The sequence below is a fragment of the Pseudonaja textilis genome, chromosome 1 (genome assembly GCF_049901715.1).
Source record: "Pseudonaja textilis isolate UNSWEBS1 chromosome 1, rPseTex1.2, whole genome shotgun sequence".
Classification (NCBI taxonomy): Eukaryota; Metazoa; Chordata; class Lepidosauria; order Squamata; family Elapidae; genus Pseudonaja; species Pseudonaja textilis.
This window is the reverse complement of record NC_141990.1, coordinates 117,116,861-117,144,186: the sequence shown is the minus strand read 5'-3', so window position 1 is coordinate 117,144,186 and position 27,326 is coordinate 117,116,861. Positions and strand designations below refer to the sequence as shown.

At 42.3% G+C, this 27,326-nt stretch overlaps 2 protein-coding genes across 3 annotated transcripts in view; one reads left to right on the top strand and one right to left on the bottom strand.

The window, feature by feature from the left end:
• SMAP1 (small ArfGAP 1) overlaps positions 1 to 1,151 on the top strand; it is a 64,944-nt gene extending 63,793 nt beyond the window's left edge. For both annotated transcript variants that reach the window (XM_026695160.2, XM_026695161.2), the window contains one exon: positions 114 to 1,151. In XM_026695160.2, the coding sequence (XP_026550945.2) occupies positions 114 to 248 (135 nt within the window). In that variant the 3' untranslated portion in view covers positions 249 to 1,151. The remainder of the gene's footprint in view (positions 1 to 113) is intronic.
• Positions 292 to 26,971, bottom strand: B3GAT2 (beta-1,3-glucuronyltransferase 2). Its single transcript, XM_026695162.2, has 4 exons — positions 26,024 to 26,971; positions 6,112 to 6,256; positions 1,592 to 1,740; positions 292 to 1,493 (listed from the first exon to the last, which is right to left on the bottom strand). The coding sequence occupies exons 1-4, from the start codon at positions 26,582 to 26,584 to the stop codon at positions 1,407 to 1,409; spliced, it is 942 nt and encodes a 313-aa protein (XP_026550947.1). The 5' UTR covers positions 26,585 to 26,971; the 3' UTR covers positions 292 to 1,406.
• Positions 26,972 to 27,326: the final 355 nt, after the last annotated feature.

The window sequence follows — 27,326 nt, the reverse complement described above, 5'->3', positions numbered from 1 at the left end:
ATCATCCTGTCTTGTCTTGTCTGTCTGTCTATCCTGAAGTAATGGGCTTCAGTATAAAATGTGAATGTTTTGTTAACTGCATCTAACCACAGTCTTGTGTGTGTGTTTCACAGATGAATCAGCAAATGGCTGGAATGACTCTGAATAGTTCCAATAATATGATGGGCTTTGGCCAACCGCCCAACACAGTGGCAGGATGGACTGGAAGTTCCTCAGGCCAAACCCTCAGTACACAACTCTGGAAGTGAAAAGGCAATAGAAGTTCAAATCAGAGACCTGACATTCCATGCCCAAATACATCTAGTTTCCCTGTTCTATCCATGTACACGACCCCTTCCTCCAATTTCAAACATTCATTTTAAAAGTAATCTTAACTGACCATGTTGTGGTCTGTACTGACTTCAATTCTGATGTAGTGAAAAGCAAGTTGAATACATTGGCAGCTTTTTTTCATTCCACGATATGTTTTGATTTTGCAAATCTTACTTTTCAGAAAAGCTACGTGACCAACTGCATACTCAAAATTATTTTATCTTGTAGAGCAAATGTTTCCATATAAGGGAAATAGGTATCATGTTAGTGCTATCTCTAAAATGTAAACTCCACCCTGCAAATTACCCAGTAATCCTGTAGAAGGTACTGTATGAACCAAACATTACTTATATAAGAATGTACCTTGTATCATTGAAATATGCATTTCCTTGTGTGATAATGATTTTGTTTCATCATTCATTTCACTGTGATATTATAATGATGTGACGAACGGGGAAATGGCTCGCAAGAGAGAGAGAAACCTGGAAGGTCTTTGGGTTCCATCAATTTTCTTTCCACTGTTTGAGTTGCCTGTGTCAAAAGAAGCTGATCTGACCAACAGAGAATCTGTACAGAATTAATCAGCCGTGTACTGCACAGCAACTATACAGGGTAACTCAAATTATATATTTAATTTTGTCTTTGCAGTTGTATCCAGGTTTCTGCCAGTAAATTGTGTTTACATTTTATGGTGCCTCATATTGATAAGCGGTTGCTTCCCTATATTAAAGAAATCCATAAACATTGTGTAATTATTTTATTCTATAAGAATTGTGTCTATTCTTTAAAAACAATGCTTTTTAAATTCAGGAATAAAGCCTGGAAGCCACGGCGTAAAAGCTTCTCTTTTTTTTTTTTTTAGACTAATAACTTCAGTGCATTACCACCTCTTCACTGAACATGTGTAAAGGAAAAGGGAACAGTTAGAAAATTAAAGCAGGACAGAGAAATGCATGCAAAGTAAATGAAGCCTAAATAGACACATCTTCAGCTATCTGCCAGTGGTCTTCCATTAGGCTGCCAAAGGCTGCAGTAGTACAATAGCAATTTGTACAGTCTGAATATGGTAAGCATGTCCCATTTACGCCAACAGGTCACACTTCAATTCTGATATTGTCCAGGTGATACTTTGGCTCATTAGCTAGATTTACCTTTTCTGTTCTAGTATGCCATACGAGAACCTGGAAAAAGTTGAACAAAAAGCATTAGTTGGCATTGATTCTCCACAAGTTGACTAGTGGGGACTAATGTCCATTGTGGAAATAACAAACACTGATACCTTTGTGCAGTTGCTGGCTTTGGGTTCCAGTTCCTCCATTGTGATAATCTGCCTCAGAAAGTCAGATTCCTGCATCCCAGGCTGTGAGCCGTGGCGCCTAAATACAGCTTTCGGGTTGGATAAAATCACCTGAAGGCTTACAGCAAACCCTTTGGAAATCAAATATTAAAGAATTAAAATCATTTCATAAACATATTGAACTCTAGAATTAGTTGCGAGGAAGTGTTTAACCCTACCATTTCAAATAAGTTCCCAAGTATTTACTCAGTATCATGCAATGGTCTATCATGCTGTTACGTATACAAACTGACAGGTGTGCCATAGGTCACTTTTATTCTAAAAAGTTACAAGCTGTGTTCCTCCATATCTGTTTAACAACTTTACATGGTTTGTTAAAGTTTAAATAGTGACAGTCATCATAAAAGAGTTTCCATATGAACAAAAGGGAAAAGGTGAGATCAACCAATGCTTCTTCCCTGACACCATCTTTGTAATTAATTTAAAATTTAAGCTGAAGGCAAATGTAATTGTTCAAACAAAATAAATGTGACTGACTGAATTTACATGTAGACCTTTTTTCCCCATTTTCATTAAAACCAAAACCCACATTATCACTACTTTTAATATGTGACATAACCTATCCTTAAATGATGTAATTCTTAAGTGATGCAAAACCAGGTTCTGAAAAATTAATGCTCCAACACTGGAGGTTCTTTAGAAGAGATTGGGCAACCATTTGTCTGAAATGGTATAGAGTTTCGTACTTGAGTTGGACTAGAAGACCTCCCTTCCAACTCTGTTATTCTGTAATTCTGTTAATGTTTATTACAGAGTACCTCTGGTTTTGTTAGCCTTTTCTTTCAATAAAAAGTTTCAAGGAATGCCTCTCTGTACAGTCACAATTTGCAACCTTTGAGACCTTAACCAAATTATACTTTTGAATGAGACACTAAAAAAAAGTATTAATTGATTGGAAAGTAATCTCATTCTATCTTAACTGACTTTAAACGCAAATCTAGTTTTCGTCTTGACTCTACCACTTTAGAAAAGTAGCCATTTGACTTCCATCCCCCAAAATAAAAAATATTAGCCCATAGTCCAAGTAATTTTGTGCAGTTCTAGAATAAAAATGGCATTTCATCCTTAACATTATTTCTGTTAAAGCTTTTAACTTAATTGTGGAGAGCCTGGCAAACATTAGTACCATTTAAATGAACATATTTTGAAAGAACATTACATTCGAAACAAAGTAATCATATATGATGAGATCATTGACACTCAGCTACTGTTGGTTCTTAAGTCTGAAATTGGTGTGGAGCTGCTTTTAAAACACAGGTGTCAAACTTGTCACGTCATGTTGCCGTCATGTGATGTTTCATGACATTTTTCCCATTCACGGAACTGGGTGTGAGCTTGGTCTGCACGTGACTCATCCAGCCCATGGGCTGCCAGTTTGACCCTCCTGTTTTAAAAGGTGCTTATCACAGCTAAAGACTACAATCTTTATAAGATACCATTGCTGTTAAAAGTCAGAAAGTTCTTAAAAGATACAAGAACAAAAATAGTGACTCCCTACATCTACCAGTATTTTTATTGTTGCATCCATTTTGTTAGCTGCAATGGGACCCATCTGTAAGAATTAAGAATTAGAAACAACCTGAAATATAAAGGAGTACTGTCATCTGAGTAACACACTGCACAATCCCTTGCACAACATCTCAGCATCATGTGGGGCTGCAAAACTTAGTAATGCACACCATCTTTTATAGATGTTATTCACTAGTTCTTCTGAAGTAGCACTTATTCTATTTCCAAATTAAGATGAAAGGGAGACCTTATGGAGGAAGAGAAAAGGAAGGTGATTGGACTAACGAAGTAGAAAGAAAAACTATTTTCTTTTTATCATCTTCAAGGTATTATGGGACTCTTAGCATTCTGATTGAGTCTCCTATTCACTGCGCACAGAACTCTTTACAGCCATTATCAAGACAAATTGGTAATCTGCATTTTTTCAAATAAAGCTGCTACTAGAATTAGGTATAGGGTAATGGCAGCCTGAAGGCAACCAGTTGGCTTTCAAAAACTTTAAAAAGAGTTAAACATATCTTTAAGAATCCTATTACTTTTAAAAATAACAAGAATTAAAATTGGCTACTTAAGGAATAATGTAACTCTTCCTCATTAAGTCCTGAGTGGGAAGTTCGAGATGGCCTTTGGTTTCATTTTTGAACAGCCTACCTAATATAGGAATGAATGTTGTGAAATCTGAGCTACAATCTGCAGCAATTTTTTTTGCTGCACATAATATGCAGCTAATGAAAATTCTAGAGCTGTTGAAAAAAATAGCAGTGTTATAAACATCCTGAAACATGTCTATAGGAGATCATCTTCACAACTCTGCCAAAGGGAAAAAAATCCCCAGGCATTGAGCTCAATTTGAGGGTGTCTTTTCTTTTTAATAAGCCACAACTACTTACAGCTTCCAAAATGTACAAAATGGCTGTATTCAATGATGTTTAAGCAATATATTTACCTGGTTTTATATAAGGTGTTATATAAAAACACCAACCTTCTACTCCATAACCTTGTTGTAGAAACTAACCTAGAAGTAATCAATGTTATCCTCAAACAACCTGGGACTTTTTGGAGATAAACTGACTCTTCATGCCTCGGTTATGTCATCAGAACAAGGTAGGAGTATGAATCTGTTCTTCCTACTTCCAAACACCAATATCAGCTTCCTTCATTGGGGCCCTTAAGGACTCAGGCTGGTAGTTGAATGGGCCATCAGTTATCAAGTGCCATTTGCGCACAGGATAAATCAGCTTACCAAGGGAGCAACTTGATCAGGGAAGTCATGCAAATCTAGCCCCTGAGGCATTTTTATGCAAGGTTGATGAATATAACAGCCTATATTCAATCCGGTTCCAAGTATCCCATCTAAGAATTTTGACAGTCACCTCTAATGACTGAATACAAGCTATAGACCTGATTCACACACTGTACTAATTAGGTCATAATGTGATTTGGTTAATTTTGGCATAGTATATTGCATAAATTCCGCCACTGTTTACAAAGTGTATTTTATAGCTTTGCACATTGCTTATTTATTATGATTATTTATATCCTGTCTTTCAGTGTAACAATCTTCCCAAAGCAGTTTACAAGCAATATAAACAATTTTAAATGAAGACAAATACAGTTATAGAATCCTTCCCATAGAATAATTTGTAGTAAGAGCCTGAAGAAAGGGAGAATGTAAGTTGGGGAAATTCAGCAAATTACGGTTTATTCAATCAATATGATTAAATGAACTGTAGCTTAGGGCATTGGACCATTTCAATTTGCTCAATATTATTCATAATTAAAAAGTACAGAAGCTGGTGCTGGAGTGAAGTAACTCTTAGTAATTCTCCCACTATTGTTATTTTAATTTGCTAAGCATTTTATAGAAATTTTTTAATAAGTGAGATCATTTCACCAGCAACGCATGAATAAAATGCAAAGCAGGAAATATAAATCATTTGTCTGTATGGCCCCCTCCTCACCACTCTTCTAGCCACACTCCCATGAATCAAAGTTCAAAACTTTATAGAGTTGTGCAAGTATAAATCTATGACTGCATCAAAAGCAATTCAGACAGCACTTGAAATGCCTTTAGCATACACAAGAGACTGACCAAGCATGAAGGCTACCTGATAGGACTATGTAGTCTGTGATACAGTTGAAGATTGACAAGATTAATTTTTGAAGTGTTCTTGCTTTCCTGGCTATTGTCAACTTCTCCCTTAAGCAAAGCGTTTCAAGCTGTTCTCTGCCTACAAATCACTCTCACCAGGTTTTCTGGCAAGTTGTGCAAAATTATTCATCTTTCTGATGAATTAGCAGTTTTTACACTTAAAAGTCACAGCAAGGGCCTCTTAGTTGATGGAATATTGGCAACAATATGTTGCTTTGCAAGGCAGTTTCTAGATTAGGGATCCCTTTTTAAAAAAACAAACAGCATCAGCACAGACAGAAAATTGGGTTTTGGTGGGGCTTTGCAGTGTGGTGGCCAAAATGTCTGATTCAACTCAATTCAGAATTGAATTGAGTAGGGAATTCGGTATATCATCTGGATATAAATGAACCTGGTAACCTTGGCTGTTCCTTCAGTTCTTTGCTAAAAACGTTACATGATGGCTTTCATTGAACAAACCTGGGATGAGTGGTGATCCATTAAGAGGCCAGTGAATGTTATGAGGGTGCTCCTAGCAATAACAGACAGTTAAAGTTATTACAATAAAATCCATAGTTTATTAATCCCAGCATTTTCTACAAACTTCTGCTTGAACCTTTATCAGAGGCTGCTGATAAATAAGCATTTCATAAAAGCTGAAGCTACCAGAATTCTAAGAGACTCTGCTCACCATAAGACCCAGGAGTTTGCAAGCTTGTACTTATTACTTCAATAACTAGAAATGTTAATATCTAGTCCGCCCATTCTACCTTAATAGCTGAGATTCTGAAGAGATACTCACCTGCCATATCGATGGCGAAAGGCCTACCTGCCCGCCAACCAGTGTACCAGCCAACAACTTTGCCTTTTTCCACAATTGGGCGCTCGTAGCGTCGGCCCCCCACTAGCCCTACGGGCCACACAGAGACTTTGCTAGTGGTACGCATCTAAACGAAGAAAGCAGAACATCTTTTTCAAAAACAGGTTCTTTACAAAGATACCATGGAAAGAATAGTCACAATTTTTAATGACAGGGCTCTACATAGCGTCTCTTTCCTTATCTAATGCTTTCCAGATATATTCAAACTATGAAGTTTCCCAACTCTGCTTCAGGAAAACGTGGTAACTTCAAGCCTTTCTCTAAACCAATCTTTCTCAAGTTTAGCTACTTTTAAGATATAGCTGCAAGCTGACTGAGTAATTCTGAGTATTGAAATCCACACATATTTTTAAGTTGCCAAGATTCAGAGATGCTGTTCTAAACTTTAATTAGCACTATCAATAATTCTGGGCAAATGAGCAGCTGCAGTTAGTTGCAAACAGAAATAAAGGCTTTAGACAGGGGTGTCCAACCTCGCAAACTTTAAGACTTGTGGACTTCAACTCCCAAAATTCCCCAGCCAGCCATCTTAAAGCTGCCAAGGTTGGACACCTGTGCTTTAGACAGTAGCACCAACCTTTTGGGCCCCAGGCACCGGTTCCGAGAAGAGGTTTTTCCGTGGACCGGTGGGCATAGTTTCACATGTCTGCATCCCATGAATAGGGCTTTGCTTGATTGTGCGGCCTGTTTCCTGGCATGCCATGGCCCGGTACTGGTCCATGGAGTGGGGGTTGGGAACCCTTGCTTTAGCGGATGACTAGAGGAGGCAAGTAGTCAAGCACAAGACTTTGGCAGCTTGTTCTGAAGTACTAAATTGATAAGATTTATTGCAGGCAATTTTTAGCATCAGATGTTTTTGGAAATCACATTTATATGACTTAGAACTACAGAGGTAGAATTCAACTTTACTAAATTCAGGATGTGATATCTATTCTGAAAGGAATATCATAACGGTACAAACTTTTTCTACATAGAATATCCCATTAAGGGTCATACTCCAAAATTTAGAGGATGAGTTCATAACAAAAAAAATTTTTTGTTCATTTCTGTTTACATTTAATGATCATAACAGCTAGTTTTCACCAGGCTAGAAAGCGTGAGACCGAGAGTTCTAGTATTGCCTTAGGCATGAAACCAGCAGGTGACCTTGGACCAGTCACTTTCTCTCAGCCTGAGGAAAGAGGCATGTGCAAGCCATTTCTGAAAAACCTTGCCAAGAAAACTGCAGTCTCTGACAATGGGACATAACTGAATGGAAGAAGAAAAATATAATATTCTATTTTTTTCATAGAATTAGGGAAGATCAATGGAAACTTTGATATTCACAAAATAATAAAATGTAATCATTGGTGTGAACCTTGGAGATCATGAAGTTTAATCCCTTTGCCAGTGCAAGATTCATTTAAAAAAAACATATCATTAAAGAATTGTGCCAACAGTCCGTGTCTAGCTGTCTTCAAGAGGACTACATTTTTGTCATAACCCAGTGAGACATATGGAAGAGCACCAAGGAATATCCCAGAAGATAACAGCAAAACTTTCCAATAAAGCTGTCAAGAAAATTACATGGATACAAAGTTGATTCAAAAAAGACATTTTTTAAAGGTTAGTAAACAGATAATTCTTTGCATTAATTATTTAAGATGTAAACACTATGCCTTGGAAGTATTACTGCCACTAAGGTATTATAAAACATTATGCTAGCCTCTTGTACTTAATAAAATGCAAGAATACAAGCATTTGGGTAAACCTCATGCATTATTTAACCTTCCTCGAAAACCAATTTGGTACAGAGCTTTAGAAACATAAAAAAAGAGAGCACCATTAAAAAAAAACCTGAATAATCAAAACCTGGTTTACTAACAAATTGAAAAGTATATTCTGCTTCAGCTGATTATATAAACCAAGATTAATGCTCTTAACGCTTGCTCAGCTTTCAATGTCCCAATGTACAGCCATTTTCTTCCTTCATTGTGAACACAGACATTACATTCCTGCAGGCCTGTGTATAACAAATACACAGATTGTAGTAAACCTGTCTATTAAAATCTTGAACCAAAGAGCCATCTGCTCTTTTGCTTTTAAACAAAACACCTTTTTAGGACCCTCTGCTTGGCTTCTACTTTTTTCTACTATGTTGTATGATACTTTCTCCCAGGATTGAAAGCATGAATGATTCTTTTTCAGACAGAGCTCGACTCTTTCTGAAGGAAGACTCACATAAAAATGAACAAATGACAACCAATTTATGTTACCTTTTGGCTCCTTTGTCATTCGAAAAATAGCTTCCCTTAATTCAAAGCAATTATTTTCAACAACTCAAGCAATTATTTCCAATCCAACCTATGCTAATGTTTACTCACCTGCTGCTTTCACATCCCTTACTATAGGTGGTCCTTGACTTACAACCATTCTTAACAACGATTAAAAATTACGACAGCCCTGGAAAAAGATCTTATGACTGATCCTTGCATTTATGACCATTGTAATGTCCCCATTATTTTGTGATCCAAATTTGATTGCTTGACAACTGGCATGTATTTACAACAGTGGCAACATCCTCAGATCATGACTTTCCCAGGGGGATTCTAACAAGCAAAGTCAAAAAAAGGGGGGGGGACCAGATTCACTTAATGACTGTGTCATTCACTTAGCAACTGCAGCAAAAAAGATCATTAAAAACAGGCATGACTCAAGTAATGCATCCCTTAGCAATGGAAATTCCAGTTCCAGTTGTGGTCATAAGTCAAGGACTACCAATATACTATAGAGTGATGCTACTCTTAATAGAAAATTTAGTATCAAGAACACCATGACTTCACACACTGTAATGCCCAGTTCTGGCTCAGATGATTTGAAATTTAAGGACATATTTATCAAAATGCCAAAAGGTGTACAATGTCTTTGTATCCATTGTGGAATTCCTTCACAGCTTGCCTCCTACCTCAGCTTCCACTTGTACATACTAAACATAACTCCCAGACTTCGAACTGAAGATAAAGCAGGACAGCATGCATGATGGCCTTATTTTTCAGTCAAATGTCTTTTCTCTATATAAACGGTGATTGATGAGGGTGAAACATCTGTACCACAGCTCCAATCAGACTTGTAGCCACACAGTGCCTTAAGTCATTTAATGGCATCTTTATGCAGGAATTTGCAAGATTTTGTTAGATATGATCAGCTCCTGTAACAAGACTTGTTTGTCTGTATAATTATGGGGATAGGGTATGGGGATTATTTGATACAAGATGACATGGCACATAGCCATTAAAGTGTGTACATCATGGCTTATACTTTGGCAAACCTTGTTTAATCCCAGGTCTGGTTCAAAAAAAAAAAAGCATGTCTTGTTTCACAAACCATTGTTAAAATAATCTATAGCTTGGTGTAAATGCAAGGTGTAAATGCAGCTAGAACCTGCAAAAGCTATATTTCAAAGACTTCTTTTCAATTCAACCCTTGAGAAGATGAACACTGCAGCTGTTGCTGCCTTATGCATGGATGTCCCTCAGTTTCTAGAGCAGGGGTGTGAAACTGGCGACCTGTGGGCCAGATGCGTCATGCGTAGGCCACGCCCACCCCAGTTCAGCGAATGGGGAAAAAGCCACAAAACATCATGTGACGGCAATGTGACTAGGAGGTGAAGCAGCAGAAAAGATGTTTGTTGTAGAGCAGGGGCCTCCAACCTTGGCAACTCTTAAGACTTGTGGACTTCAACACCCAGCTTTGCTGGCTGAAGAACTTTGGGAGTTGAAGACTACAAGTCTTAAAGTTGCCAAGGTTGAAGACCCCTGCGCTAGAGCACTTTTTATAATATTTGAAGGTATCCCAGCTCCAACAGTGGCTTTTCAGGAATGGGAGAGACTAAACACATGTTCACATCTAAGGTAGGTTGATCTGATCTGCAACAGTCCCCCCCCACCGCACTCACCCAAACAAGTATCCATGGGGACAAGATCATCTCTAATAAATTCTGGCCCTTCACAAAACATTGTCCTCCAGGTTTCGTAAAGAGCTCTGGAGTGGTATCCTGTTTATACTCCTACCTGTATTTGACATGTAAAAGCCTGCCACTGCAGGGAGCTTGTGAGAGCTGGCTTAAGGAATCGCAAGTACAGTGGCTATAAAGCATCTGTTAGGCTGCTCACAGTTCTCTAATAGAGCTACTGAGACCAGAGACCAGAGAGTGGTACTGCTTCTTAATCAGTTTGTGGGGGAGGAAAGGGGAGAGAACAGCAACCTGACAGTAACGTCTTCTCTCCATTCTGACTCCAAAATATGAACTAGGCATCAAGGCCTTTTCTTATAAATTGCTGCCTGTCTTCTATGGGGACTTAATAAGTTTCTTAGAGCAAAACCTCAGATGAGGGAAGAACCAATTGCGCTTGCTGACTCTCTCTCCCTCTCTCTCTTTTTAAAGAATGGCTGTTGTTCCCTAAGAATGAAAGTGCAACATTATCCACTGCAGAATTCTTGCATAAAGATAAGTGACAGTAAAGGTCAGATGGATCCTATTGTATTATCTATCACAACACCACCAATACTGCAGTTTTTGATGTATCACATTGCATGAATTATCTTAAATCATCCAGAAAAGTCAACCCATAAGGAGGAACTGGCAATCGTTACCTGGAATAAATAATTTTAAGGACATTTTCTAAGACTTCATATGTTTTAGTCCGTAAAATGCTAAGTATTTCAATTTTTTTTTAAAAAACCAGAATTAAAACCTAGTGGCATTAGGCTTTAGACTTCCTTGGCAATCCATTCCAAAAGCAGGAAGAAAAATTTAAAATATGTGTAAAAACACCGTTTAATTTAAAACTCCAAAAATTACATTCTCAAAAAGATTTTGCTTGAAGGAAACAAATGAATGAATTGGGGGGAAGGGGGTTGCATAAATTATTAAGTAGGGAAATTTTGAAAGTTAAAATGATAATTTTGAATCAAGTGCAATTGAAGTTCTATAACCAAAATTTATAACTTCTCAATTTTAAAATACAGGTAGTCCTCAAGACCACAATTGGGAACCAGGATTTATATTGTTAACTAAGGTGGTTTTGTTAAGTGAGTTGTGTGCAACCTTTTTGCCACAGTTGTTAAGTGGATCATTTAGTTGTTTAGTGAATCCCTCAGTTATTAAATGAATTGGGTCCCCTCGGCGACTTTTCTTATTGGATGCTGGCTGGGAAGCCGATGTGGTATTCAGTGAGTTCTGACCAGTTCTGGAGATCAGGTAGCAGAAATTATGAGTAGTTTGGAGAACCTCTGACTGGCCCTGCCCCATCTATTCTCTGCCTCCCGAGTCCCAGCTGATCGGCTGGGTCTTCTTTTGTTGCCCTGCACAGGAGAACGGAGCTGGAAAGCAGGTTAGTGGGGTGGAGAGGGAATGGGATTTTGCAGTAACTTTCCCCCCAGGAGTGGGGAGGGAATGGAGATTTTACAGTATCCTTTCCCTACCAAGCCCACCAAACCACACCCACCAAGCCATGCTCACAGAACCAGTAGTAAAAAAATTTCAATTCCACCACTGCTGGAAAGATCCCAAATGGTGATCATGTGACAGGGGATGCTGCAATACTTGTAAATGCAAGCTGTTTGCCAAACACTCACATTTTGTTCCCGTGACTATGGGGATGCTCCCGATAGTCATAAGTGTGAGGATCTGGAGATATAATACAAGTGTTGTTAATTTTTTTAAAAATAAGTCTCCTTCTCCAAGTAGAACTTGAGGAAATTTTAGTAGCTACTAAATCCAGTTAATCGAAGTAATACTAATAGGGACCAAAACCACAAGTTAAAAATGGCTTCCATTGTACTGAACTGAAAATTAACATTTTCTTAAAGGAGTGAACTGATGCTTAGAGAGCAAAGGAAGTGTGAATAATTGAATAAGCAGTGTTGGCCTTTACAGATCCATATCCAGCAAGGCCCAAACATGAGAAGATCCGTTCATATTTTTATACTTTTAAGAATCATGCAGAAATTATTTCTTAGTTTTAAATGTGAAGGTAATCTGAGGAGGACTTATTTCATTTATTCTTGGAATAATATTTTATCTACTATGATCCTAAAATGTTGGTTGATTTTTTCATGTTATTGAAAAGTAATAATGCATCTCGTGGCTTATATATTACTTCAACATAAATTTAAAAAACCGCCAAGAAGCAATGCATAATCCCTCTTAAGATACTTACTTAAGTTACACTTTCTTACAAAGGGAGACAATAAAAACAAACCCATATTGGACACCAGCATGACTTACAGCCAATCTAGAGATAAAAGGAAGATGACAGGGCCACATGTAGTTTGTGCATGGGAATATGGACCCATGAATAGTATTAAAGAAAACTGAGACATGTGCTTGGGATTACTGGTACCTCATAACCTCGTGGAGTCAGATAATGTACAAAATAAATAATAAATGTTAGGGTTGGCACATATGCCCAGCTTCCTGATTCTCCTTTGACTTGCAAGAATATCACCATTCAGGCCTGATTAGCAGCTATTAGGTGAGCACCAGGTGGCCATTAGGTTGAGGCTCATATGTGATTGCGACTTGCAACCTTCTGATGGCTTCCATCTTGAAAGTGATAATAGAGCTGTGGTGGCACAATGGTTAGTATGCAGTATTGCAGGATAACTCTGCCCACTGCTAGCTTTCAATTCTCACTGGCTCAAGATTGACTCAGCCTTCCATCCTTCTGAGGTCAGTAAAATGAGGACCTAGACTGTTGGGGACAATATGCTGATTCTGTAAACCACTTATAGAGGGCTGTAAAGCACCGTGAAGCGATACATAAGTCTAAGTGCTATTGCTATTGTTATGATTACTGGAAAACAGCAGCTTATCACAAAAGTTCAGTATTTTAACATTCTAAAGAACCACTATAGTAATAAAGCCAAATAATCAACAGATACCTGTGGTTTTAAATCATAAATAACACATTGGTTTTGTTCCTTCTAGTCTTTTAAAATGTTATGCTAGAATTATGTTCTATAATTGGTCTTTGCTATTCTCAAAAGGCAACTTTGAATTATGTCAGACTATTTACAGATGGTAAGACTGAGACAGAGAACTCAAATTGGAACTACAGAACGCATATTGCCATGGCAACCATTCAACCCCAATTCAGGAATTGATCATTAGTACAACAAATGGATAGTGAGGTAGCACAGTCAATCTGTTGTGAACTTTTATCAAAACAAACAAATGCAGAGACAAAAATATTATGTACTTTTTCAGATTTGGGGCGGGAGCTACTACACGTTTCACAGAATTCTAGAATTGGAAGGGTCCATTTCAGGTTCGAGTTAAAGCACTGGAAATATCCAGTAACTAATTTCTTCAATTGTTTCATTGACTTATTGTTAAAGATAGTTTTTTCATCTAACATTTCATTGGAATATGTAATTTAAATTCATTATTTTGTGTCCTCAATCATTCTTGAATGATTGAAGACACTTCTTAAATTTCTTTTGTGTGGCATCTTTTCCAATATTTGAAAAGTATCATGTATAGAAATGTTAATGGCTATTGATCCCGGGATCAAACCTGATGCAATACACTTGATAACTCACTTCAGTTTTAAAAGGAAGACATTATTGGTGGCTGTTGTTTGAATTAGCTGTGATTCACTGTATAAACATTACCACCCAACCCATATTTAACTAGTTTGCTCATCTGAATTTCAAGGGATACTTCATCAAATGTTTTGCAGAAGTCAAGGCATTCCCATGTTCTACTAAGAACAGCTATAAAAAAATGAATTGAGACAATCCATCAAGACTAATTTTTGACAAATCCACTATAGGTAAAAGTGCTTAAAATCAATCTATATTTTCTTTAGAAGTGTCTAAAATGATGTCAAACTGATTGCAGTTCCTTTTATTCATCTTTGTTGCTTTCCTTCACTCATCTAATATTTATCTATTTTCCTTTTTTTCTTCAAGGTAATGAACAGACTTTCAACCAAGCCACAAGCAACTTCTTTCAATATCAGTGAGAAGAAATCCACAAAGTTCTAAACTCATTCAAAAGTCAGAAGATATTCCCAGCTTAGAATCTTAATATGCCAGAGATTCTCCTCCATCACCTAACTCGTCACAATTTACAATTGAATTATATCCTATTATGGATGTATAAACAGGTGCAACATTATACATTCCAGTTTTTTAAAATGATTATTAGGCTAAAAATAGTGCAGCTATAATTCTACTATAAAAAGTATAAAACTCTTTTGAGATCCTGACTCTGAAAACTCTGATACAGTAATTTTAATGTGCTTTATTTTCCAAACAGGTTTGTTAACTAGATTTTCTCCAATTTATCTAATATTCTTGTTCCCACTGGAAACCAAAAGAACTTAGAACAAAAATCTTGTTCTTTGCTTCAGAAAAACAAACTCTTGAATCATCAGAATGGGATATATAATAAAGGAAAAATACAACATTCCACTCTACACAATTTCATAGTGTTTCATAGATAAATTTTAAAATGCAAACCTGACATTGTTCCAAAAGAGATGCTTAGTCCCTATTCCCATTTTTTTCTAACAGACACATAGGGATAAAGACTTACAGAATTGTGGGAGAAGGTTGACACTCTTCTCTCCTAAGCAAATTATTGAGAGAGGAAAAAAAAACCCTTAGTTAGTTTCCTGCTAAATTTAGTAGCAGTAATGCATAAATGCAGACTGGTTGTAAAAAAATCTCACTTTACCCATTCAGCTTGAAAGCTATACCTCATAATCCATTCACTAAGAAAAGGCAGAAACGGGTTATAAGAATGCTAAATATCTTTTCTTGGGTAAGCCTCGATAATGGTCCTGGTATCAACAGTCAAAATTGCTTTTGGAAGGATAGGAACATCAATTTCCTCTCATGCACCTATTTTTCAGTTTGACTGGATCCTGACCAAACAGGATATACTCAGAATTTAAGGGGTTATTTTTTATCCTGAGAGAAAAGCAATACTGCTTTGTAAATAGATTCCAGTCTTGGAGGCAGAAAAGGCAGTGACTCAGAAATTTTTACTGTTTCCCAAGTTTTCAGTATCGGATACAAATCCTGGTAAATGATCATTTGGAGAAAAACAATTCCCACCTTCCTTCTACTAAGGATGTAAAATGTGCCTGTGACATTCTCAAAGAGTTGCCATATATTTATTTGGAAAGAGTGCCAGATCAATACAGAAAATGCTGTTCTCTTACATCTAATTCAACTTTCCTCTGAACTACAATTCCCAGAGTATCCTGCAGGGGGGAAAACAGATCAATATAAAATTGCCTCTGTTCAGGAATGTTCCACAAGCTGTATGCCCACCATGCCCAGACAAACACAGTCAACTAGCCTGTTGCGATATGACACATCAGTAGGAAGTCACGTACACAGACAACCCAATACACATACAATACATATATAGGGTGACACTATAGGAACAGCTACGTGTAAAACCTGAGTCACTTAGGATTAACCATATATGGCAATGTTTCCTGTTCCTGTACAAAATCCTGAGTCAGCTATAGCATAAGGATTAACCATATATGGCAGTGTTTCCTGTTCCTGTCTAACCTCATGTAACCTAAACCCACCCCCCTGCTTGCTGCACAATAAAAGAGAGGGCAAAGTTTGCTCTGGGCTCTTTTTCCTCTCACCAAAAGAAACCTTTGTGTCTGTCATCTTTGCCATCAAGAGGAGCCCACCCAGACAGTCTGTCTGGGTGCAGGTCGTCAGCTGATTCATCCTGGTACTGGGACCCGCAACTCATCAACTGGTGACCCCGACGTGATTTCACAACGTGCTCCTTTTCTAGGGAGACGTCGCCCTGACTCCCGTACTACCCACTGGGCAACAGCAAGCGCATTCGTAAGTATGGGCTCCCCACTTTCCAAAGTTCTGTCCAAGCATGTGGATGAACTTCATTTTTTAGTCAGGAAGGCCAATGCTCTGCAAAGAACTAATGGCATGACAGTCTTTCCTCTTTCAAGGAAAGCTATAATCTCTTTTCTGCTCTATCTTCAAAAACATTGCCCAGCCTATTCCGAGGATGGCACTCTTAAACGCTCCACATGGGAGAAAATTGGGAAATGGATCCATCAACCTCCTCGGGCAGCGCCACATATTCTCTGTACCTGGAGAGCGCTCATGGCTGCGATTGATATTTTTTATCCTTCTCCTGATTCAACTTTGAATCAACAAGATTCCCTCCCTCCTTCTTCAAATCCCCCCCCCTGCTCTTTCAGCAGCTCCTTTGTCTAATTCCCCCCCTGCTCTTTCAGCAGAAACTTTACCCATCTCCTCTTTGTCTTCAAACACCCCCCCGCTCCCCCCTCCCTCCTCCCCTTCAACAAAAGCCTTACATTCCTCTCCTTCCTCCCCCCTTAATCCCCCCTCTCCTCTTCCAGCAGAAACTCCACCCACCTACTCTTTGTCTCCAAACGCCCCCGCTCCCCCTCCCTCCTCCCCTTCAACAAAAGCCTTACATTCCTCGCATTCCTCTCCCCCCTTCCCCCCTCCCCTCCCTACAGCATTTCAGCCTCAAAATCTTCCTTTACAAAACCTGACTCCTTCCCCTCTAATACCCTCCCCCTTGCTTCGTAACACCTTTCAGGAAGCTTTAGCTAATGGGAAGATTAATGCAGAAGATCTTTCTTGCTTCCCCATGATCCTCCAAGCCCCAGTGGCAGGAGGCAATCCAGTTGCTCAGTATGCCCCCATGGAATGGAATCTTATGAAAGATCTTAAATCTGCCACCACCAACTATGGTCTAAAGTCACCCTATGTGCGTGCCATGCTGGAGAATATCTCTAACAACCATAATATTCTCTTTTCTGAATGGCAAACAATGGCTTCAATGCTTTTGACGTCCTCCCAGCTTGCAGCGTGGCACAACGATTATCGCTTGGCCGTCTCCATGGCTGCAACAGCAGGGCTTCCCCAGGGTGTCACCTTGGATCACCTTTTGTGCCAAGGAGCTGTGATCACCCCACAAGATGAGATTCAAATGGCTACTGAGGGCTATCCTATCATGCGTAATGCTGCTCTTAATGCCTTTCGTAGGGTTCCTGACCCATCTCAACCCTCTTTGTCTTTTCATAAAATTCTTCAGGGTCCTTCTGAACCTTATACCTCTTTCATTGACCGTCTATCAGATGCACTTAACCGGCAGATAGAAAACCCCCATGCGCAAGCTGAGCTTCTCTCAAAGCTTGCAGTGACTAATGCTAATTATGATTGCCAACAAATCCTGAAACCTCTTCAGTCCATTCCACATCAGACCCTTGCTGACTATATTAAAGCATGTCAGAACGTGGGAACTGAGGCGCATAAAGCCACTGCCCTTGCCTCAGCCATTACCTCCTCGTTTGCCATGACCACCCTCGTGCAGGGAATTGTTTCAACTGTGGCAAACCTGGTCATTTTAAGTCTCAGTGCCGTTCGCCAGGAGGTGGCAGTGCACCCAAGGGAAGGGGACCTCCTCCTTCCTCTGTCAAGCCAAAAACAGTTTGCCCTCGCTGTCGTAAAGGTTTCCATTGGGCTAGCCAATGTCGCTCTAATCCACATCCCTCTCCAAATGCCCCCTCGAAACTAATTTCGGGGCCAGCAACTAGCCCTGCCTCCAAGGTTGCATCTACTTCGTCCCAATCAGCTTTCCCTGTTCTGCTTGCAACTGCTATCATCTATGAGGATCCTGGATCTGTCTTTACCCTCCCTCTCACAGTTACACTTCCCCGCCACTCTCACCTCACACGCCCATCTTGCTCATCCCAAACTCCTCTTTGATCATGGAAGGGGTGATCGCCCCCCTTTCTTTATGACTCATCCGCTCTTAACTGCCTCTCTCTTACAGCAGTAGGTGATAGACCTTTCTCATTACCTGCTAACACTATCGTAGCCACTCTTATCATTCTCCCCTCCTCCATCCCCACTTCCTCTTCCCCCTCCCTCATGGCTATTGACTGCTCTATAGAAGCTTCAAAACCTCTGCTAACAGTGTCTCTTAATGGTCGTCCTTTTACAGGACTGGTGGACACTGGAGCAGATGCCTCGGTAATTTCAACCACTGAATGGCCCCCAGAATGGCCCCTTGAACAATCACCTTCTGTCCAAGGTGTTGGTGGAGTTCAAAGCGCTCAGGTCAGCTCTAATTGGCTTACGGCCATTACCCTAATGCTTCTGCTTCTGCTCTCATCAAACCTTATATCCTTCCCTTGCTTACAATCTGTGGGGTCGGGATCTTTTAGAACAGCTTGGAGCTACCTTTCACATTCCTTGATTCTCATCATGTCTGTTTCTCTCCCTCTTACCCTTAAATCATCCATTCCTGTATGGGTAGATCAGTGGCCACTTCCCCAAGAGAAGCTGCTTGCTCTGACTGCTCTTGTCTCTGAACAATTAAGTGCTGGTCATATTGAACCTTCTACCAGCCCCTACAATACCCCAGTTTTTGTTATAAAAAAGAAATCTGGGAAATTTCGTCTACTTCAAGATTTAAGGGCCGTGAACTTTATCATTCAACCAATGGGTGCCCTGCAATGTGGACTTCCCAATCCAAACCTTATCCCACAGCATTTTGACCTTCTAGTTATTGACCTTAAGGATTGCTTCTTTTCCATCCCTCTTCAACCCCAAGATAGGCTTCTATTTGCTTTCACTGTCCCAGAACTGAATAACTCCAGACCCACCAAAAGGTATCAGTGGAAAGTCCTTCCTCAAGGGATGCTAAACTCTCCCACTATGTGTCAGCACTATGTTGACATGGCTCTCCAACCATATCGCAACCTATATCCCTCCTTTCTTGTATACCATTACATGGATGACATCTTGGTCGCAGCTGAAGGCCCTAAAGGCACAGTTGCAAAACCCTTCCCATCCTCACTAAACTCTTGACCACAGCAGGCCTCCACATAGCCCCTGAAAAATACAATCTCACTATCCCTTTCAATATCTTGGTCACAAACTCCTGTCTTCTGCTGCCACTCCTGCCTTACCTTCTCTGACTCTCCCTTCCTCTCCAACCCTTGTACAACTTCAACAATATCTTGGCACGCTCAATTGGGCACGGCCTTATCTTTCTGTCACTACTGCAACCCTTTCCCCTCTATTCCATGCCCTTACGGGCTTGAAACATCCTTCAGATGTGGTCCATCTTACAAGACAGCACTTGGAGGCACTAGCCCAAGTCAACAATACCTTAAAGCAAGTGTGGGTGGATCGCATCATCCCCAACTGTTTGCTATCTTTGGCTATCTTGCCCACACCTGCTCTCCTCACAGCTATTCTCTTCCAAACAGCCCCCAAAACAAAGAAGCTGTGCATCATTGAATGGCTTCACCTTCCCCATACTCCTAGGGCAACTATTACCTCCCGGGCCCTTCAGCTCGCCTTGCTCTGTACTAAGGGCGTCACCGAGCTAAGGCCCTACTCGCCATGATCTCCAGGCAATACATGTTCCTTTCAAACTGTCTCAATGGGACCCCTTTTTCAGACATCTGATGTATTACAGGGACGCTCTGGAAAACTGGATTGGTCCCATCTCTTGCCATCTCCCTTCTGACCCTCGTTTGCAGCTAATAAAACGGTACCTATTACCTTTTCCTCTCCAGTAGTTGCTTTTCCACTAACTCAAGCCATCACAATCTTCACTGATGGCTCTAAAACTCATGGTGCCTGTGTCTGGTATGATCAAGGCAACTGGCACAAGCAATTGACAAAGCCCCAATCTTCAGCACAACAAGCTGAATTGGCTGCCTTTAACTTGGCTTTGAAAACATTTCCTGAACAACCAATTAACATCATAACGGATAGTCTATATGTCTCCCAATTGGTCTTACATATTTTTGAGGCATATCTATCTCCTTCTATACAACCATCATTAATGACACTGTTGCTTCAGCTGCAAATGCTCATTCAATCTAGGACCCACTCTCTATTTGTAGCCCACATACGTAGTCATCAACATCTCCCAGGTTTCCTTTCTGAAGGGAACCAGGTAGCTGATACTGCTTGTAAAATACTTCCAATCAGTATTAAGATGCCTCAACCTTCCCCTCTATCAGCAGGGAAAGTCATAGTTATTTTCATCAAAACAAAAAGGCTCTGGTTAAACAATTTGGCATTTCTCTGGAAGAAGCAAAGGCAATCATCCAACAATGTCCCACTTGCAGTTTGCAAGCAAAAACGCTTCCTCAAGGGATTAATCCCAGGGGCATAGAGGCTTGTGAGACATGGCAAATGGATGTCACTCAATTCTCACCTTTTGCCCCTTGGAAATACCTTCATGTGTCTGTTGACACCTATTCAGGGTTTATTATGGCCACCCCTCAAAGGGGAGAGCGTCAAAGCATGTTATTAATCATTGTATTCGGACCTTCGTAGTGCTGGGATCGCCAAAATTCTAAAAACAGATAATGGACCAGCCTATATCAGCTCTCAATTCTCTGAGTTCTGCTATCACTGGTCCATTATCCACAAGTTTGGGATTGCCTACAATAGCCAGGGGCAAGCTATTGTTGAAAGGGCTCATCAAACCTTAAAATTGGCATTGCAACCATACATGGGGTCAAAAGGCCTTAAAGGCCCCCTAGCCTCCCAGTATTACAAAATGTGTTAAATGTTTGTCTGTATACGCTTAACTTCCTCAATCTCACTGGCACCCCTCCCTGTCTGCTGCATCTCGACACTTTACTAAACCACCTGTTCCCACTTGAGACCACTAGTCTATCATAGACAGTTACCTGATCCTGCATGGAAAGGACCTGCTGAATTGATCACCTGGGGTCAAGGCTACGCAGCAGTCCAGCTTCCTGACAGAACTCTTTGGGTTCCTGCAAGGTGTGTCCGCCCATATCACCGCCCACAACCAGCGGAGCCATCATCGAAAAAGATGACAGCACTCCTCTTCTTCCTGCTTGGCTGTTCGTTTCGCTGGACTGATGGGACATCCACCAGCCTTAACGCCACAAACCACACAACATCACATGGGTCATCAAGGACGCTTATGGACAAATACTCAACTCTACAACTAATTACACCATGATTTCTTCCTATTTCCCCAAATTACATTTTGACTTTGCTGAAATGATTATGTATTATTGACAAAAAAAATCATTTTGTATTCAGGTACAATTGTTTCCCAAAATTGATGTATATAACTCAGAAGATTTTGTTTCTTTACTAGAACCTAGACAATATAACCTTAGGGCAAAAAGAGAAGTAGTAACTGCTTTGATGCTAGCTGTACTGCTGGGATTGGGGGCTTCTGGGACGGCCATAGGTATAGCTGGCCTTGTTACTTCTGATCAGCATCTTCGCCAGTTAAGTGCCACCATAGATGAAGATCTTAGAAGGGTCGAAAAATCCATTCTTGCCTTGCAAACTTCTCTTACCTCTTTATCTGAGGTGGTCTTACAAAACCGCAGAGGCCTAGACCTCTTGTTTTTGAAACAAGGGGGACTATGTGCTGCTCTTAAAGAAGAGTGTTGTTTCTATGCTGATAGCTCAGGAGTTGTCCTAGATTCCATGAAAGAACTAGACACCAGATTAAAATTAAGAGAAAGGGAACGAACTTCACAACATACTTGGTATCAAGGACTATTTAACCTTTCCCCATGGTTAACAACATTGTTATCTGCTATAGCTGGTCCACTTATCCTTCTCTTGTTGGCATGTACCATTGGACCATGTGTGATAGGTAAATTCTTAGAAATCCTTAAAAGAAAATTTGGCCAAATTGATTTGGATTTATACTCAAAACAAAAACAAATTAATGCGCTAATAGAGAAAAAGGCCCTCTTGCAATTCTCCTCAGATTCCGATGACTCTGATAACGAGTTCACCAAAGATGCTGCCAAAGGGGAACCACGAATTCTCATGAACCTATGACAGGATGAGTGGAGGACCTAGACTGGACATAACAGTGAGGATAGTGAGTAAATAGCCCTAAAAACAAGATAAAAACAGAGGAGATGTTGCGATATGACACATCAGTAGGAAGTCACGTGTACACAGACAACCCAATACACATACAATACATATATAGGGTGACACTATAGGAACAGCTACGTGTAAAACCTGAGTCACTTAGGATTAACCATATATGGCAATGTTTCCTGTTCCTGTACAAAATCCTGAGTCAGCTATAGCATAAGGATTAACCATATATGGCAGTGTTTCCTGTTCCTGTCTAACCTCATGTAACCTAAACCCACCCCCTGCTTGCTGCACAATAAAAGAGAGGGCAAAGTTTGCTCTGGGCTCTTTTTCCTCTCACCAAAAGAAACCTTTGTGTCTGTCATCTTTGCCATCAAGAGGAGCCCACCCAGACAGTCTGTCTGGGTGCAGGTCGTCAGCTGATTCATCCTGGTACTGGGACCCGCAACTCATCACTAGCCTAACTAACCTTGTAAGACAAAATATAGACGTTTCATTTCCCAAACTAGGTAACATCATCAGTGCTACAAAGCAGTATTGCTTTTCTCTCAGGATAAAAAAAAAACCCTTAAATTCTGAGTATATCCTGTTTGGTCAGGATCCAGTCAAACTGCAAAACAACATCATCTCTAGCATGGATGATGTTACCTAGTGTGGGTAAGGAAACGTCTGCAGGAAAACAACCAAAATCAGAGAACAGCAAGGACCCCTCATGTCAACGCTGAGCTACAAGTATTTTCCTTCATCGAGACAAAAGACACTGAAGACAGTGTCTTCATAGTTTTTTTAAAAAAAGCTATCTTTGGCTTTGTACCATCTCCTCTAGCTCCCCTCAGGATGGACTCTAGCCTGGAGACTCCAGGACATTCCTAATTAACACCAGACTTCTTTTCCTAGACAATACCGACTGAATCACTGGGCTGCAGCCATCCACCATTTTTGTCTTCTAAGAAAGCCTCTTAGCCCACACGGAGCCATTCTTAGATGACACCCAATGCCAACACTCGCCTCTGCAATACACCAGCCCCTTCTCAAGATACTAAAAAAGAATGACTGAGATAGGAGCCAAGTGGTGTCTCAAAGCTGTGCAAAAGGGACCTTTTGGGGTGGGGGGCAGGGGTTAGTCTTGCAATTTAGCCAATAATTAGCATGCTGAAGGAACTCTCCCTTAAAGTCTTAGATTTTTTTAAAAATATAATAGCCTTGTTGAATTGGGGAAAAAAGGTAAAAGAGGTTAACAACAGAGAAAAGGCAGGTTCATCATTCGCTGATTTACTCAGCCAAGTTCTCAGAGGATCTGTATGGACTCTTTGCTAGTCCCCACTGCATTTTCATTCATTCAGGCTTTGAAGGAGTGAAGGTTGTCCCTCCCAGGAATTTTTAATGCCTCAGTACCACTTCAGGCAACCCAATGGGGGAGATGTATTCACAGCAAATCACCGGTTCAAAAAGAAAATGCATCCAGAGGGGCGGGTGACTAAGAAATGGACGCCAGAACTTTCCCTGCATTCAAGACTTCCAAGCAACCTCCAGCAGCTTAATGGGAAAGAAACCCAAAGCAGCTAAATGGTTTTCTTTTCAGCCACTTTTCAATGAAAGCTTCAGAGCACAACTAAGGAAAAAGCCAAACTCTCGAGGGGAGGAGCAGCACCTGCCAAAAAGGCAAGCCTGCTGAAAGAGACCCAAACTCATTTTGAACCCTGAACGCATATCTGCAAGGTTGAGCAGCCTTCTGAAGAGGCTCTTGGGGGGCTCGATGTGCTCTGCATCTTTCCGCGGTGCCTGGCTTTAATCTATTGATTCTTAATGCACTTATTTGCAAAAAGGAGGAAACTGTTACACGCAGCCAGGGGAGAAAAAGAAACGATAACTATCTAGCCGCTATCTAGACTCACCAAAGCAGGAAAGAAATGCCACACAGTTCTGTGGGACATGAGGATTCTCACATATGCAGATGGGATTTGTAGTACAGATGAATAATCTCTAACTGGGAGAAGGGGATTTTTTTAAATATATTAGAGAATTTCTCTTGCAGTATACAATAGCTGTCAAACTACCACTTGCAAATTGCACACTTTGCTTGCTGAAGTTGATTCATCTTACTTATTCCTGCATGCTTTGATATCTCTCCTTTAAAAAGTTTCTTCCTGCCAGAGGGAAATGGGGGGGGAATTGGGGGGGCTGGCTAATTTCTCCCTGTTTCTTCGAACTCTTTCCCAAATACTTCCCAAATTTTATTTAAAAGAATAAACAAAACTTGCTGTTGAGAAACGATGGCGAGAAAGCCTTTCTATCCACTGCCCTGCTTTCAAGCTTACAATATGTCTGGAGGTCTCTGCAGAACAGAAAGTAATCATTCACACATGTAAAGAAAAAAGAAAAGGATAGAAAGCAAAAATGAGTAATAGTTGGAACTATTTTACAAATCTCCAAGTGCTATCTTTATTTTTGCTTTAAATGTTTGCTTAAGGTAAGGGTTTTTTTTGTGGGGAGTTACTTCAGCAAAAGAAAAGGAATCAAACTTGGTTCTTTAAAAACACCAAGCTGACACTGCCAACACTGCAGAAAAAAATCTCTGCATAGTACAGCCAAAGGCTTGGGAGATGGGAATAATAAGATGATGCTGAAGAAAAGAAAAGCAAGGCAATTTGGTGGCAACCTTCCTTGACACTATATAATGGGTATCCCTAATGTTTGAGGCTTTGGCTTGGAGTGAGAAAAGGATACTGCAATTAAATCAAAGTGCAGTGCCTGGGGTGTAAATTTAAGTGGAATTTAGAATCTTCAATCACAAGAAAGGAAGGAAGGAAGGAAGGAAGGAAGGAAGGAAGGAAGGAAGGAAGGAAGGAAGGAAGGAAGGAAGGAAAGAAAGAAAGGGAAGGATGAAGGAGATGGAGGGATGAGGAAGGAAGCGGGGGTGAAGGAGAGGGAGAGATGAAGGAGAGGGTGGGAGGAAGAGGAAGTAAGGAAAGGGAGGGATGAAGGAGAGGGAGGGATGAAGGAGATGGAGGAACGAAGGAGAGGGTGGGAGAGAGGAAGAAAGAAGGAAGGAAAAGGAGGGATGAAGGAGAGAAGGGAGGAAGGAGAGGGTGGGAGGGAGGGAGGAAGAAGGAAGGAAGGAAAGGGAGGGATGAAGGAGATGGAGGGATGAGGAAGGAAGGGGGATGAAGGAGAGGGTGGGAGGGAGGGAGGAAGGAAGGAAAGGGAGGGATGAAGGAGAGGGAGGGATGAGGAAGGAAGGGGGATGAAGGAGAGTGTAGGAGGGAGGGAGGAAGGAAGGAAAGGGAGGGATGAAGGAGAGGGAGGGATGAGGAAGGAAGGGGGATGAAGGAGAGGGTAGGAGGGAGGGAGGAAGGAAGGAAAGGGAGGGATGAAGGAGAGGGAGGGATGAGGAAGGAAGGGGATGAAGGAGAGGGTAGGAGGGAGGGAGGGATCTTTGCTAGAGGCTTTGTAAATAATTTAAAAACTATCCCCATGTTTTTTTCACCTCACAACACAGGCACTGAAATTAAGTTTTACGCCTACGGTCTGGTTCAAAGGGGTTGGAGCACAAGAGAATGCGCGGATCTCACTTGGTCGCTTAAGGAAAGCCTGAAACGATCTATCTGACCCCACAACCCCGCCAGCAGCCCCGGGTGGAGAAGGTCTGGCGGGACGAGAGAAAAACCACGCGGGGTTTAAAGCCGCGGAAGCGCTGGCAGAAAGAGGCAACTTGAAGGGCGAAAGCGTGTTTTGGCCGGCCAGCGCGGAGTTTCTCCGGGGCGAGCGAAAGGCTCCGAAGCTGGGAGGAAGCTCCGGGGGTCTCCTAACGGAGCGAGGCCGGGTGAAGTGGGCACGCCAAGGCGGCCGCCCTTGCTCGACCGGGGGACCGTCTCTCGCCTTCCCCCGCTTCCTTTACCTCCTCGAAGAGCTCCAGGCTGTAGGTGTTGTCGTCGTCGGCGAAGAAAAGCACCCCCGGCTGGGAGGCCGGCAAATGCTGGTGCCTCTGGCGGATCCAGGCCAACCCCGCGTTGCGCTGCTCCGTGGCCCTGGGTTGCCCCGGCCGCTTGTACCTGCGCGGCGTCAGCACGTGGAGGTGGGTGCAGGGCGGGCCGCCCGCTCGGCCGAGCCCCGCGGCGAAGCGGCTGACCAGTTCGGTGCCGATCGCCGAGTCCTCCACCAGGATCCAATGCAAGCGCGCCACCTGCCGGAAGGTGTTGGCCAGCCGCGTCAGCTCCGCTTTCTGGACCGGCCGGCTGTAGGTCGGCGTGATGGCATAGATGAGGGGCAACTGCTGCAGCTCGGCCTCCCCCCGCCACCGAGGCGCCTCCTGGCGAAGAAGCGCGGGCTGCGGCCGCCGGGCGAGATGAGGCGACGACGGACGGGGCGGCCGGTTCCCGCCGTCCGTATCCAGCATGAGGATGACCAGCAGCACCCAAGGCAGCAGCACCAAGAAGCGGCTCAAGATCAGCGACTTCATGCTGGCGCCGCCGCCGCGCCGCCCTCCCGCCTCGCCGCCCGGGACGCCGGCGCTACAACCATCACAGCAGCGGCAGTGGCAGCGGGGGAGAGAGGACGCCGGGCTTCCCCCGCCGGCGCCGCCTCCCCCGGCGCGGAGACTCAGCCGGTGCTGCCCTCGCCATGGAGCGGGCGGCAGGGCGCAAGGCGGGAGCCCCGCTTTCCTGGCGCTGGGAAGCTCGGCGCAGCGAAGGCGGACGGGCACCTGGCGGGGAGGGGAGGGGATCGGCCGCCGTGGTCCCAACACCTTGGAGAGGGAGGTGGGCGGCGGCGTGGGGGGGGAGATCGCGCCGAGCTCGGGCAGCCGGGTCCGCGCTCTGCAAGCCGGCCGGGACCGGGGACCACCTCAGGGTGGGCGGGCGGGACCCTCCCGGAACTCTCGGCTCTCTTGGCCAGAACCCGAAGCGAGGCTGCTTCGGGGAGGGACTCGCGCTCCGGCCGCTTTCAAGAGCCCCTCCGGATTTCTGCCGGCGCTTTTAGGCTTCCCGCTGCTTCCTTCTTCCTCGCTTCCCGCTCAGCATCCCTTTCTCTGGCGCCTTCCCCACTCCCGGAGCGGTGGGGGACTCTGAGAGGAACGGAAAGGCGAGAGGGTACCGGGCTCTTCCTCCTCCGGCTCCGCCAGAAGGGCGGCCCTGGAAGCGCGTCGGAGTCCCGGTGGGCACAATCGGAGCTGGGAGGCGGAGTAGCCAAGCTCCGGCGGGAGG